Source organism: Callionymus lyra, chromosome 6 (genome assembly GCF_982586985.1).
Source record: "Callionymus lyra chromosome 6, fCalLyr1.hap1.1, whole genome shotgun sequence".
NCBI lineage: Eukaryota > Metazoa > Chordata > Actinopteri > Syngnathiformes > Callionymidae > Callionymus > Callionymus lyra.
The window spans coordinates 12367676-12381984 of NC_141823.1; the positions used below are offsets into that span (position 1 = coordinate 12367676).

Sequence of the window (14309 nt, forward strand, 5' to 3'; positions counted from 1 at the left end):
AAAAAAAAGGGGGCAGCGTGTCACCAGACACTTCCGCACATGCGCACAACAAATCGTGCTGCAAGATCCGTCGTTTACCGACAGTGATGTTTACTTCTGCTGAATCATAAACTCCATTCACTATTTACCACTGAAACCACTGATAAATAAACACATGCAATTAATAAAATAAAAAAACCCATGAGACCACGTTTTGTTGTTTTATAACTCAGTTTTATTTAATGTTTTCCTCAGATCCATAAGTTTCATTTTCACTTTAAGGTTACCGGGAATGGGTGGGAGTGACTTAACACTTCCTCGGAAGACTCTTCACAGCTACAAAGGTCCGAGCTCATGACGTCGGTTCGAGGACCAGGACAATAATGTTTCTCTTCTTGGTGATCTTTGGAAACATCGCGTGCGCAGTTTCCGGTCAGTACGAAAAGAGAATGTCGTTTAATTTATTGACAACTTGAACAACTGCGTCCATCTTTTGTGACAGTGAGCCTGAACTGTACCAACGACTTCGAGGAGTTCATGGCGTGTTGCTTTGACGCGGAGAACTGTACGAGACACCACGTGACTCTTCGGGGTAAATACGACAACAGGTGAGTCGCACCTGACGTCTGTTCGGGATGAAAACCATTTAACGGTTAAAAGTCAGTAAAAGGTGTCATGTTGTTTCTGTGACCACACAGGTCCAGCTCAGATCAGAAAAAGACACAACTAACTAGATAATATAGATTTGTTTTTTTTACTAACCTTTAATATATACATTTGTAAATAAATGTTGTCTTGTCGAAATTGTCATTTATTTTAAATGACAAAGTAGAATATTTTACGAGCCTCTTAAGTTTCGTTATATCTTGTTTGAAAATAAATGTGTTGATATTGATATTTAATCATGATTTGACATTTAAATGTTCCCAAAAAAGAGTTTTTTAAATACATTTTCCGCTATCACCTTGTTATAACAATTTGATTTGATTTAACCCTTGACCTCCCTGGCTTTCAGAAATACATATGCAGTGGCAGAGGTCATTCACCTTGACCTTAAGACAACACAAGGAATACTATAAACACATTTGTTTTGGGCCACCGGGTCACCTTGACCCTGAGATAACACAAAATACGTTATATATATCAGCTTCATTACCGTAAGCTCAGCGCTGGTTGCACAAGAGTTTTTTTTAGTATGTGACGACATACTTTCCATGTGTTCATCGCTGTTTTGATGCAATCTCGTTTTTCATTTCCGAGCACTGACAGTCGTTGAGAGTTTATGGTATTCAAAATAAATACTGTTATGAGGTCAGCGTTCATGTGTTTTTGGAGGTGGGAAAAGATTAGTTCCCACGACAATGTTCTAGAGAAGAAGCTTAAACAGTTGTAGAATATATGGAATTAAAGTCTTTATTCCTGGTGTGAAAACTCAATTAATACGTGAATGGTTCTAGTAACCAAATATTTCCAGGTTATTTGTCTGTTGTTTATTATTGTTTTCCTTTTTTGTTTCATTATTGTTTTCCTATCATTATTATTATTGTTTCTTTTTTTTTAATACGCATTTTAAACAACTAAACCTCCCCTCAATGTGGCTTTAATAAAGGCAATGAATCAACTGCTCCACAGGAGCTGTGTGGCCCAGGCCAGTTCCTCTGGCAGGTGCTGCTGCGTGATGACCATCATTCCGGTCTTAGGAGAGACTCACCAGGCCTCGGTCTTGAGAGATGGCGAGCAGCTCCTCACAACCAAAACCATCGACATAAATGACAGCAGTGAGTTGTGATGCAGAAACATTAACTGTCATGTGGAAAAGCCAACTCCTGACCTTTCCTCGTGGTGACCAGTCAAACCCAGGGCTCCGACTATCGTCTCCGTGAACGAATCCAACGGGAACTTTCAAGTTTTCTGGAAGAACAGTGGCAGACAAAGTTTAAAAAACACACTGAAGGCCATGGTGTTGTATCGTGAAGGTGATAACCTGTGGGTAAGACACACGTTTCTTAGTTTTTGGAAGGACATGACAGCAACAAACCACAAACTGAACAGTCATAGCACATTCAGGAAGTCCACTCGCTCAGCTGAAGAAATGTTTTTTTACGCAACGAGTCACATTCCGGTTCCGTGACTAATGATCACAAATAGCCATAGAGAAAACATGTTGGAACAGTTAATAACCGGCACTTGCCAACTACATTTCCCACGTTTTGTACTTGGACAGTTGTGAGAGGTCGTCAAGCCAAACTCATAAAATGACAAATATAAACAAAATTTAAAAATGTTCAAAACCGCTTGGTTGCACCGCTGCAATCTGAGGCCCCTCCACCTGCTCTCTCAAGCCCCTTACTTTGCAGACAGGTATCTGCTCTCTCAGGCCCCTCCCCCCCGCCCTCTCCCTCTCTATTTAAATATAACTAATATCGAATATAAGAAAACTATCCTAAATGTTTTAAAATCCTAAATAGTTAAAAATAAACTTTGTTTCAAAAGCATTCTTTCAATCGGGTACAAAAAGAATTAATAACTGTCAAGAAACAGTGTTTTGGTTTTGCTGTGCCCTCATGAGGGCCACATGAATACAGTCACAGGGCTGACCTAGACCAACTGGATCTGATCCGTCTGACAGGTTCTAAATCCATGGACTACAAGACAAAGAAACATTAACACACTGAAGAGATAAATGGTCATTATTCCTACTCATAGTTGTCCTTTTACTCTTGTCAGGAGTCTGAACCCTTCACGCCCTCCATCATCAACCAACAATACGTCTATGAAATACGCAGCCAGGATTTGAAGTCCAGCACCAGGTACTTGGTCAGCGTCAGAAGTGTGTCCGAATGGAGCAGCCACTACAGCGACAGAAGCCAGGAATTGCCGTTCACCACGCGTGAGTCCTTCATTGTGCTGTAAATACACATAGAAAATCATCCAGAGAGACAGGGTTGTCCTGTGTCGTCTCCCAGCTGCCTCGGCTAGTGTCCACCTGGTGTCCGTGGTCGTGACTGCCAGTCTCAGTGCCGTCTTATTCATCGCGCTCACATACTGCTCTTACGTGGAGTAAGTCAACGGAAACCTTTAGACCCGAGGCCCGGTTCTATCCTCCTGTCATGACATCTTCGTCGTTTGTTTCAGGATCAAAAGCAGATGGTGGGACTCGGTGGGCAACTTTAAAAATTCCAAACTCCTCCTTCTGACGACGCAAGCGCAGCAGGTACGACTCTTGGAGTCGAGTGCATGTCATCGTCAGTCAACAACCATGTGAAGCTTATCTTTGACGTGCAGCTGCTGAAGCCGGAGGCTCCGGTCATCCTGAACCTGAGTGTGGAGCCCCGGGACCGAACCCCAGTCTGGTCTGTTCTCACTTTACCTTGATCTCACCAAGATTTTGATAGCACTGGGTATTGATTTAGATACCGGTTCGTGAACAATACTTTTTCCGATTACAAATTTTATAAGATCAATTCTAACAAAAGCAAAATGAAATTACACATACTACAAATGTGGAGAACAAAAAGGTACCGTGCAAAAGAAGACTTGCTAACAAGTAAGTAAGTAAGTAATTTTTATTTATATAGCGCTTTTCTAGACCAGGGTCAGAAAGCGCTTAAACAATCAAAACAATTTTCAATAAAGTATATACTTTAAAGGTCAAGATAAAACTGATAACACAACAGGGGTTCCAGAAAATCAGGGAAAAGCCTGAACAAATGTCTTAAGATGTTTCTTAAAGGAGTCAGTAGATCCATCAAGCGCAAAGAGAGAAGAAGATCCTTCCAAAGCTTAGGAGCAACAGCCTGAAAAGATTTCTCTCCTCTGGTCCTGAACCGTGTGCTTGGAACCATAAGTAGATTATGATCCACAGACCTCAGAGCCCGAGCTGGGGTGTAAGGCTGGATCAGATCAGTGAAGTAAGGAGGAGCCTGACCATGAATAGATCTGAAGTACTACTGAAGAATTTCTGTCGGTGCCAAGAAAGAAGTTGGATACCTTAAAGGGTTTTCTCACTTGTCCTCTTGCACTCATTTCTCAGCATAATGCACTTTTTTACTGTCAGGCTTCGTATCACTTTTATTATGGTGTTACTGGTCGGTGTTTCAGTGACCTGTGTGCGGTTTGTGTTGTTCTTGCTTCATTCATGTCTGTTTTTCTTTGGTGTTCTGTCTTTTTGTCCCTGTTAAATGTTTTGTTCTGCTGCACGTGTGAAATTTCCCCACTGTGGGATCGATAAAGTCTAAACCGATCTAACGTCTGTTCAGGTCGATGAATTCTAAAGAAGAGGGTCTTCAGAGTCCTCAGGGCACCAGCACCAGCACCAGCGCCAGCACCAGCGGGTCGTCGCTCTCCTACCCTAACAGGTCCGTGGACATCCTGGCCAGAGTCCAGGAGGCTCTCAGCAAAGACCTCCGTAACTTCAACATCAAACCACAGAACGAGGTTCTGTGTTCGACCCACGACGGGTCGTACGGTGTGACGACTCGAGAAATCACTTCCGGTCCGGTCCACTTGGAGAACCCAAGCTACTGTCCACAAACTGATAGTCTGGCTGGTACCGGTTCTGAAGGATTACTTCTTATAACCAATGAAGACGTCACGTCGACAGAGCAGTGTGGGGACGATAAGGGGGTCCCAACCAGTGGACCCTCACCTGTCAACTCACCCCCTCCCCCCTCTCTCCAACATCTCTTGTCGACCACGAACTTGGACCTCCTTATCCCAGTAGAGCAGGGCTACAAGGCCTTCCAGCCCCTGGTGGACGAGGCCAGCGTTCCACTTGTGGGGGCGAAGTTGGAAGTGAAGCATCCTGGGATGTCTGCAGAACATTGGAACTCACTAGATGTCCAGAGACAATCGCTCTCTCCAGCTTCACCTTTGATCACGATCAGCGAGTATCAGTGTGTGCAGACCTGACTGAAGGCACGTGTGTGTGTGATGTTATTCATTCAAGACATTAGCCACTCATTGTAACCATGACGACCGTCTCCAAGTCGAATGTTGAGGACGGACGTGGTGAAGTGCTGGAAGCCAGTTCGGACCCAAAGAGTCCATGGACTGCACTGCGAGAGCGAAGATAAGAAGAGGCGTTTATGTTCATGCGTGTTCAAGTGTTGTGTGTTTGTTACACGGTTCAGTTTTTCTTGTGTGTTGTTGTACATCGAAGAGCATGTTGACAACACCACAGTTCTGTTGTTCAGTAAAAAAACAAGTATATTCAAGTGTTTATACAAGTCATTACTCAATCACATTTAACAATGTGTACGTCAAGTACAGTACAATACGTTTTTCTTTGGGTAACAGTATTGCGTTGTTAAGTATAGTGTGCAAAGGATTATGGGAGTGGGTGATGGGTGGCAGGTGTTATTGTTGGATACAAAGGTTGGACTGTTTAGTGTTGCGAAGAAATGCGCAGTTCCACAGAATCCGAGCTGTAAACTAGCCTTGGAAACATGACTGTGTCCTTATCTTTCTCGCCTTCGATGTTTGATGCGTCTATTGTGATAAAAATACTGTACGATATGTACGTCCAAACGCAGGAGCCTACATATGTTGCTGTGATGGAGCGTATAACCCAGGAAACCCGGGTTTATTGAAGTTTACTTAAAATATTGAAGTATACTTTTCCCACTGAAGTATTCTTCTATAAATCAATATATGTACTAGAGGTATACACCTAGTACATTGGGAGTAGTGTACTTTAAGTATACCTTTGTAAACTGAACTATATACTCGGAGTGTATACAGGCACATCGGCAACATTGTAGTTTCCATTAGCTTAGCATTATTAGCATTGTTGTCCGTCTTTATGTGGCCCCCCAGATTAAACATGATTGTGTAGAAATGTTTCTTTTTTTTTACGGTTATGTATTTCCCTATCAAAGTAATAAAGGCACTATGTTCATTTGTTTTTATATCCTTTTAATTGTAATTTGTGTCATTATTAATAACATTTATTTCCTCTCCTTTTAAAAAATATATACTGTAATTTTAAGGAAATTTCTCTTTGCCCCCTTTTTCTTTTGGGGTGACGGCCCCTCACAACATTCACAGAATATGTGGCCCCTTAGAAAATGAAATGGCCCCACTACTCATCAAGTGCATCTAATTCCCCAAAAAATATACTTGTCAAAACGAGCGAATATTTCAATTGAGTTTTATTAATTGGATTTGTGTTTTATTGCATTTTTTCAACTTTTCCTCCTGAAATAATTCTTTGTCTTACAAAGCTCAGCAGAACATCCTTTCAATCCTGACCTGATGTTTTAACCACCAAATTTTGCCTCTCCGAGCCACAATCATTTCAACTTTGACCTATGAGCTTTGTATTAAACGACCCTATGATCTTGTGCTGATGTCACAACATTCAACCCATCTCAGCAAAGGAGTTCTAAAGCAGCTTCCCAATTAAAAGTTAAAATATTCTGAGCTGCAAATGGACGATGAAGTCTCTTGTTTCATATGACACCAAAATCTGACGCGCTGTAAAAGACACACACACACACACACACACACCTGGTCTTAGATCAAACTGTGAAGGTCCCTCCCACACACACAAAGACAGGATCATGGAGGGTCGACGGCTGAGGATGAGGCGGTGGCTGGAGGAGCAGATCGACTCGGGACAGTACCCGGGGGTCTCCTGGCTGAACAAGGTGACACTTGTGCTTCACCTGCATCTCAACAGGTTTGTTCATGGGATTGTGTTTGTCTTCTGCTCAGCCGGAGAAGATTTTTAAGATTCCCTGGAAACACGCAGCTCGTCATGGATGGAGTCTGGACCGGGACGCGACCCTCTTCCAGAGCTGGGCCGCACACACTGGTGGGTCACGTGTCGTCGTACTTTTGTATATAGTTGTTTTTTTTCTTACTAGAATAGAATTGTCATTTATTGTCTATTTGTTTCATAGATTTTGCTCTCAAAAAAAACATTAACCCTCGTGTTGTCTCAGGGTCAAGGTGACCCGAAGGCCTCGAAAACGAATGTGTTTGACCTATCCCTTGTGATGTCTCTGGGTCAAGGTGAATGACCTCCCCAGCTTTCAAAAATAGATATGCAGTGTTGGCGGTCGTTCACCTTGACCCAAAGACAACACAAGGGATACCACAAACATGCTTGTCTTCAACCTTCGGGTCACCTTGACCCTGAGATAAATACTACAGTAAATATGAAATATTTAAAAAAGCTGGGTGTTTTTTTAGAGACAGATTTAACGTTTTGGTCAATATTTTGTCAGAATCTACTCCCAAAAATGTACCTGGTTGTCCCTTCAGGTCGATACCGTCCCGGGAAAGACAAACCAGATCCAAAGACTTGGAAAGCGAACTTCCGATGCGCCCTGAACTCCCTGCCGGACGTCGGCGAGCTCCCGGAGTTCAGCCGGAAAAGAGGGAGCGATGCGTGCAGGGTTTATAAGATGTTCCCCTGCTTGCTACCCTGTGAGACACACGGCGACACTTAGTCCACAAACGTGGTCACGGTGATGGAATCAAGCTCCTTTCCTCAGGTCGTCAGCGGTCCAGACGCCAGCAGGGACGTCCGGCCGGAGCGGAGGTCCGTCATCGGGAGCAGAGCTGGAAGGCCTCAGGGTTTCACGCTGAAGCAGTGACCAGAGCAGACATGCAGCTCAGCGACGACCAGACACTCGGAGGTTTTGAGAGAAAGTGTTGTGTTGTGTCCTCAGGATTCACATCACAGGTTGTGTTTCAGGGATGTGGGACCAGCTGGAGTACGAGAGCGACCATGTTTTTAAGGTAGAGCTGATGAAGAAGTCATGTGACTAAAAACAACCTTCTCTAAATATGTGTTAAGTCAACTAGAAAAACAAAATGATAGTAATCGAAAAGTAACCTGCTGACTCTAGACTGAGATAAAGTTTTTCTTGTCAGTCTGATGATTCATCTTATTGTCAGAGGTTCACTAAGACCGGGCATCTTTTTGGAGTCATAACTAAAATTAAAACACAGTTTCCTGTGCTGTAGACAATGGACGACTTCAGCCCGGCTGACCCGTGGTGCCAGACCAGAGGGGGGTCCAGAATCACTCCCTGGGAGCAGTGGGACTGTCAGCCAATTTTCAGTTTTTCTTTCGGTGCTTCAAACTATATGACGAGACTCTTCTCTTCTCTGATCCTCCAGGTCCAGGCGACAGTAACTTCCTGCCGTATTCTGAACCGTTCTGCGCAAACGTCATCCAGGATCTCTCCGATTTCCCTACGGTTCTTTAGCGTCACCGCGTCACTCTCGGCTCTACTGCAGCAGAAAGAACAAAGTATTTGTTTATATCTAGTTCCACGCCACGCTTTCCTCTCGGTGGTTCAGATCCTCTCGGATGACAATAAAGCTGTCGGAGCAAGTCTGGCTTGGCGTCAGGTCAGAGATCGGTTTAAGCTTTTTCAGCAACAGTGACCTTGAGTTTTTTGATGAAGTCATTTCTCAACCACTCCAGGGCAGAGCACTTGGATGCAGCTGGGATTTCAGTTCTATGAGTAGGTGTGAGGCCTGCACAAATATCTAGGGTTACATCACACTTAGAAGCAGGACTAGAAATAGTCGTAAGCCACGTAAGTGTATTGTAAGACTCCTCTGGATACTGTTGTAAATATAAGGGGCACATTTGATGATGTGAAATAAGGGGGGCCTTAATATGAAAGATGTCAGCATGTTATCTTACTCAGAAGTTTATACTATAAGGCATGTGTATAAATTGTGTATACTAAAGAAAACCCAAAATCTGTATTTTTTAAGGGGATCCTGCCATACGACGCTTGCTTTAGATTTAAGTAGTTTACATTTTTACATACTTAATTTCTTTATTTATATTCTCTGACAAAAATACCCGAGATAGAAACGATTCTAAATTGGACAACAACAAAAAAACATGTAAGAAAATAACTTAGTCTTAGGCCAGAAATGAGAGACGCACGCTATTGAAACATCAATGACATTTATTGGTTGGTGCTGGTCCTGAAAACTGAGGTTGATGAAAAACATCGTTTCTTCCTATCCAGAAACGACTTTACATTCCCCAAACATGTACACAAATAATCGTCGCCAGTTACAATTTACAGTGTACAAGTTTCCAATAGAAAAAAAGTGAATCACATTCGAGCCTGAAAGCGCCCCCTGCTGTGCAAAGAGAGCTACTGCCAAAAAGGTGAAAGCTGCATTGACTACTTAATAGATGGCCTGGATTATTGCGCTGTTACGTGTGTTGTTGTACAGGTCACTACAGGGACATTAAACAGGATGAACGATGAGTCAACACTGGTGACAACATGATCAATGCTGGTCCATTATTACGCTGTTGGTGTTCGACAAACACAAAGAGAAACATCCACATTAAAAGGCTATTAAACGTTTGCACCAATTCTTGTGGCAGGACGGTTGATGCTTTTATTGACTTAATTTTTACAAATACATTCCACTGTACACATCGGCGCACAACACACATGGAGGGTACAAATCACATGCAAGAATAAACCTTCTCACCTGGGAGCTTGTCGACTCGTGTCTGTGGGCACCAGTGATGTGCAGCCTGGGTAAGATTGTTTGCAACATTCACTCTGCATCTGGTTTGTTAAGAGTTTTGCTTTAAGGCCTTTCTCCCCACGGAGCTCGGACCAGCAACGTGGGCGACAAATAACACTGAGGGGTGAGAACACTGCAGCTCTGATCTAGAGCCGCAGTCACTACAAGCATGGCATTAAAATATTCATTTACAGCACGTGAGCGTTTAGAAAAGCAAAAAAGCAACAAAGGAACTGCACCAACATCTGCTGAAGTCAGGATGCTACTTTTTTTTTTTTGGTTTGAAAAAGTGTAGACGAGTAAAAAGATTGCAACGAAAAAAAAAAAAAAAGAGACTTAAACTGAATGTTGTAGTAAATATTGCAAACAAACAAACTTAATTTAATAGGAATTTCTGCTCAAGCTGAGAAAAAAAGCAGTTTGTTTGCTGTGGATTTGGAATTTGTAGAACTCAACCGACACTTTGACCCACAACGATCAAACCAGCTCTCAGCTGTTGGCAAATCAATGGCTTCAAATTAAAGGCATATAAAAATACACATCTCCCTAAAACTGAGCTTTTTATTTTCAATCAATGCTGCTAAATGGAAACAGAAATCTGGAGGGAAAACGACACACTGAGCCTGGCCGAACCCGAACTGAATATATAAAAAAAAAAGAGCGTGAGTGTACAAGGTTTGCTCCAGTGTACTCTACTCGTTTCAAGTTTATTACAAAACAGCAATCGTTAACCCTGAAGACGTCTCAGAGAAGTTATGGACTAGTTAGAATACGACGGCCGACACATCTGAACTGCGCTGCCACGACGGCGGCGGCGCAACTTAAGAGGGGAAGGTCAGACATTTGCAGTGTGGCCGGACACCATGACGTCCGACCACCAATCAGATAATAAATACAGGCATCCAGACGGTTGATGACAGCACGTGATTTTGATAACGATTCCTCATTCACACACACACACACACACACACACACAAGCACGTATGCAAGATGATGAGCATTTTCAAACCCGCATCTCCACTCAAAATATTTCTCTCAACAGTGCAACAGCATGGCAGCAGATGGATAGCAGTGCTCTCATTTTTTAAAAAAAGAAAAAAAAAGAAAAAAGAAATTGAAATAAAAATATGTACAACATCATGGAAAAAGCAGTAGTTTCATCTTTTGGTCCGGCGTCCTTTTGAGACAGAACTGCTTTTTTTAAATGCTTCCTTAGAACAATAGGCGTGTCAACACAACTGAAGTTCTGCAAGGAAGAAGAGAGACTCACATAAACATCTGGAGGGTCAACAAGTACATTTTGGACAGTAAAGATATATTCTATTTTTTTTAATAAAGTAAGCCGAGGGTCTTCTACTCCAATAGGAGGGGGGGGGGGGGGGGGGGCATAGAGAAGTTCCACCATAAGTGGAGCCTGAAGGAAGAACTCTTAACATGAAAACTTGTATGAACATGTTAACACAGGCTTTCTTTAAACGGGCTAACCGGCAGAGAAGTCTCTTTTCTTGCACTCTAGGGACGTCGCCATTACTTAAGAGGACGACCCTAACAAGCTCAAGAAAAAGTTCAAAACTAAATAAAAATGAATTCACCACGATCATGTGATCGAATCATAGAAATCCTAATACAAGTCAGTTGATGCCAAACTGATCATGTGAACATTTGCACATTGATTTCCCAGCAAAAGGACGCGACAAAGTAGTAACAAGCTAATGAAATGATAACTACAACCCATTTCCCTGCAGATTTGTTTGATGTGCCAATGTGTCCTGACCCGTGTGCACTTCAATAACTCTGGTGTGTGACTGACCCTCGTGAATGATTGAACAATGGCAGTTACACACTTGAGACGTACGCAGAAATTGTGTCAGGATGGACTCTTCTATATTTATCGGCAGGAAAACAGTACTCTGTACAGTACTGCTTGGAAACAGGCATTTGTCTAAGTTTGTGTGCTTGTGTTAATACATACTGTAGAATATAAAACAAGTTTTGTTTGGATCAGGGTAATTTGAAAGACTAACCATGCCTTCACTGCTCAAAAAAGTTTGACGTTACATTACATGCATGGCCTCATATGATAAAAGACACCCTGGAGCAGTTTGTTCAACACAGTCTTCACTCTTTAGCATTTTGGCCTTGAATTTCTAACGGAATCATACACTGATCATGATATTTTTTTTATGCTAAACGGTTATCAAGCATTAGTGTATTAGGGATTTTTCTACCATTGTTAAAGGATAACAGATGTTAAATGAAAATGTTATTTAAACTTGATTTTACACTGGTCTAGGTCAAATTTTAACTTATTCTAAGGCACTTTATTTAATGCAGGGTTGGTGCTGCCATGTTTAGTATATTTCAGTGTGTTCTACAGGTATACTTCCATATGAATAAGAAGTTCTCGTGGTATATAGTTACGCACAATGTGAATCTGTTCAACTTTGAGGGGTTTAATTAACCTGGTATAGTGAGTCAAAGAAGGACATCTGGTGTAATAGTGAACATTTACTGGTTTCGAAAGAGTACATGTCTGACTCTTAAGAATGTGGTGCTACGTAAACTGTTAAATCCAACTCTGTGGGAGGTTATTCAACACTGGATTGCTGTGTACCAGACCATGAGTCATCAGCCAGATCCTGGTCAACAACCACACCAAGAAAGACTGACATTATTAACACTAGCATTAGCAGTGTGTGCTTGTGAAGCAATATATCACATCAAAATAGATGGATTATATTCATAAACCAAAAACATTACTAACAGACTCCGAAAACAACACATTTAAAACCATTGAAGGGAATCATTATGTAGTATTTGTCAGAAAAATAATGACATCAAACAAGCTAGGGAGCAGAATCTTCACGCACCTGGTTACAACTGAGAACCTTCAGAGCCTCCGTGTACATAGCCACCTTTGGATTTCATCTGAGCCTGTACAAGATCCACCTGAACACAAAAATATTGCTTCAAACGACTGCTCTTTGTACGTTAAACTTTAAATAACTCAAGAGAAACACACCGATGGCAGGCCCAGGCCCATGTCCCCGGAGCCTACATGTGTGGTGTGAACAAAGTTTGTCGGCTCCCCGATCATGGAGCGATCGATGCGTCGCCGCCGCTTCTGGAAACAAGAAATAAAATCTGTGTCAGACAAATTATATAAATCTTAATGATCCTACTCCATTTATATTCAGATACAATACATGCTTAAATATGTCTGGCACTATGTAAGCAGGATCCATTTTAAATTATTTAGGGAAACATATTATCTTTTTGGTTTCAGAAAAGCAGATGACTAAAGAAGGTTTTTGGAGGAGTAAACCTGGATACTCACAGGCTGAGGCTGCTCAGCGATGCAGCAGCTGAAACACACCCAGAACTCTGTCATTCTGAGGACCACAAAGAAGCCCCAGCAGTTTTCCCTCTTAGCTCAGATGACTTGTATCCTTTGTCTTCTTGTTCAGTCTCAGAACAGCCGTAGACAGCGTGAATATGACGACCACATGCATGTGCACAAACATGCACACAAACACACAGCTGGTTTCCTGCTGTTAGATGCTGCCCCGACAACTGCCTTTCCCAGAATCCTGTTGGAAAGAAAGAAATACATTAAAAATAATAAAGGAATATTTGTAGGATATCACCGTCTTAAACCGTCAATCAAAGTTTGATTCTGATCTTAGAGAGCCTCAATTATGGATTTGGTTTTGAAAAAAGTTTTAAATTAATCTAGAGGAGATAAGAAGAAAAGAGTTTAAAAAAAAAAGTTCTTCCACTTATTCCGGCGTTTTATTTATCTACTTAACTTTATACATTGAATTCAAGTTTGATCGACAATATTGTAAGTAAGTAAGTGATTTTTATTTGTATAGCGCTTTTCCAGACCAGGGTCACAAAGCGCTTAAACAATCAAAACAAAATTCAATAAAGTATATATTTTAAAGATAAAGGTAAAACTGATAACACAACAGGAGTTCCAGAAAAACAAGGAAAAGCCTGAACAAATAAAAATGTCTTAAGATTGGTCTAAACCCTCGCTACAAATGAGGTTTAAGTTAAACCAGTCAATTCACAGAAAGAAGCTTCTAAATGACACACTTTCTCTACGTATGCGTGCGTGTCTTTATAAAATCTATGTCATAAACTGTGTCTGATCGATGTACTGGATCGACCCCTGACTCAAATGTTGGTCACAGGTTCTGACAAGAAGCTTGCGGTTGTCTGCTCGAAACAGGAAGATCACCACCCTGCGTCTGAAGAGTTGGTTGACATTAAACAATGTTTTACAGTTTTAACGAAGTTATTCCAAGTGTAGAGAATTTGTTTGTCGTCGGATCGGGAGATGACTCATAGATGGCAACTGAACGTATAAAATATTCGGATCCAACCGACTCTAAGAAGAGGGACATCGAATTAAAACCGTATCAATGTGTAACAGAGGACGTGCATCGATTAAATGTAGCAAACCAACCCCTTTCTTTTGCCAAAGGGAACTAAATTAATAAGATGTCAAAAGGTTTTTGGTGTAAGTTAGCGTTCACTGACAGCTAGCTTCTCATGCTAACACTAGCCGTTTCCGACAGCGGGACTTACCAACCGACGTGAAAAGTGAATTTGTGAGACAAACGCGCTCTTTTCCACCGACCCCGGCTCGGCTACCGGTACAACTTTTCGACCGACATCAAAAATACGGAGGTGACTCACCAAATAGACGAGAGTTTGCCCGACTTTTCGTCGCTCGATGTTGTCTGAAGCTGAAGCTAATGCTACCGCTACACAATCAGGAAGAGCAACGCCTGCAG

At 41.9% G+C, this 14309-nt stretch overlaps 2 protein-coding genes across 2 annotated transcripts; one reads left to right on the forward strand and one right to left on the reverse strand.

The window, feature by feature from the left end:
• The first annotated feature begins 265 nt into the window (after positions 1 to 265).
• On the forward strand, positions 266 to 5888 carry LOC148076410 (uncharacterized). The gene is made up of 9 exons (XM_087793660.1): positions 266 to 411; positions 482 to 587; positions 1612 to 1757; positions 1830 to 1969; positions 2707 to 2869; positions 2946 to 3039; positions 3115 to 3193; positions 3265 to 3332; positions 4239 to 5888. Exons 1-9 carry the CDS (start codon positions 363 to 365, stop codon positions 4888 to 4890), a joined length of 1497 nt encoding a protein of 498 aa, XP_087649786.1. The 5' UTR covers positions 266 to 362; the 3' UTR covers positions 4891 to 5888.
• Positions 5889 to 8903: 3015 nt separating this feature from the next.
• On the reverse strand, positions 8904 to 14292 carry LOC148076411 (CDC42 small effector protein 2-like). The gene is made up of 5 exons (XM_087793665.1): positions 14212 to 14292; positions 12842 to 13094; positions 12527 to 12628; positions 12375 to 12453; positions 8904 to 10750 (listed from the first exon to the last, which is right to left on the reverse strand). Exons 2-4 carry the CDS (start codon positions 12893 to 12895, stop codon positions 12379 to 12381), a joined length of 231 nt encoding a protein of 76 aa, XP_087649791.1. The 5' UTR covers positions 12896 to 13094; positions 14212 to 14292; the 3' UTR covers positions 8904 to 10750; positions 12375 to 12378.
• Positions 14293 to 14309: the final 17 nt, after the last annotated feature.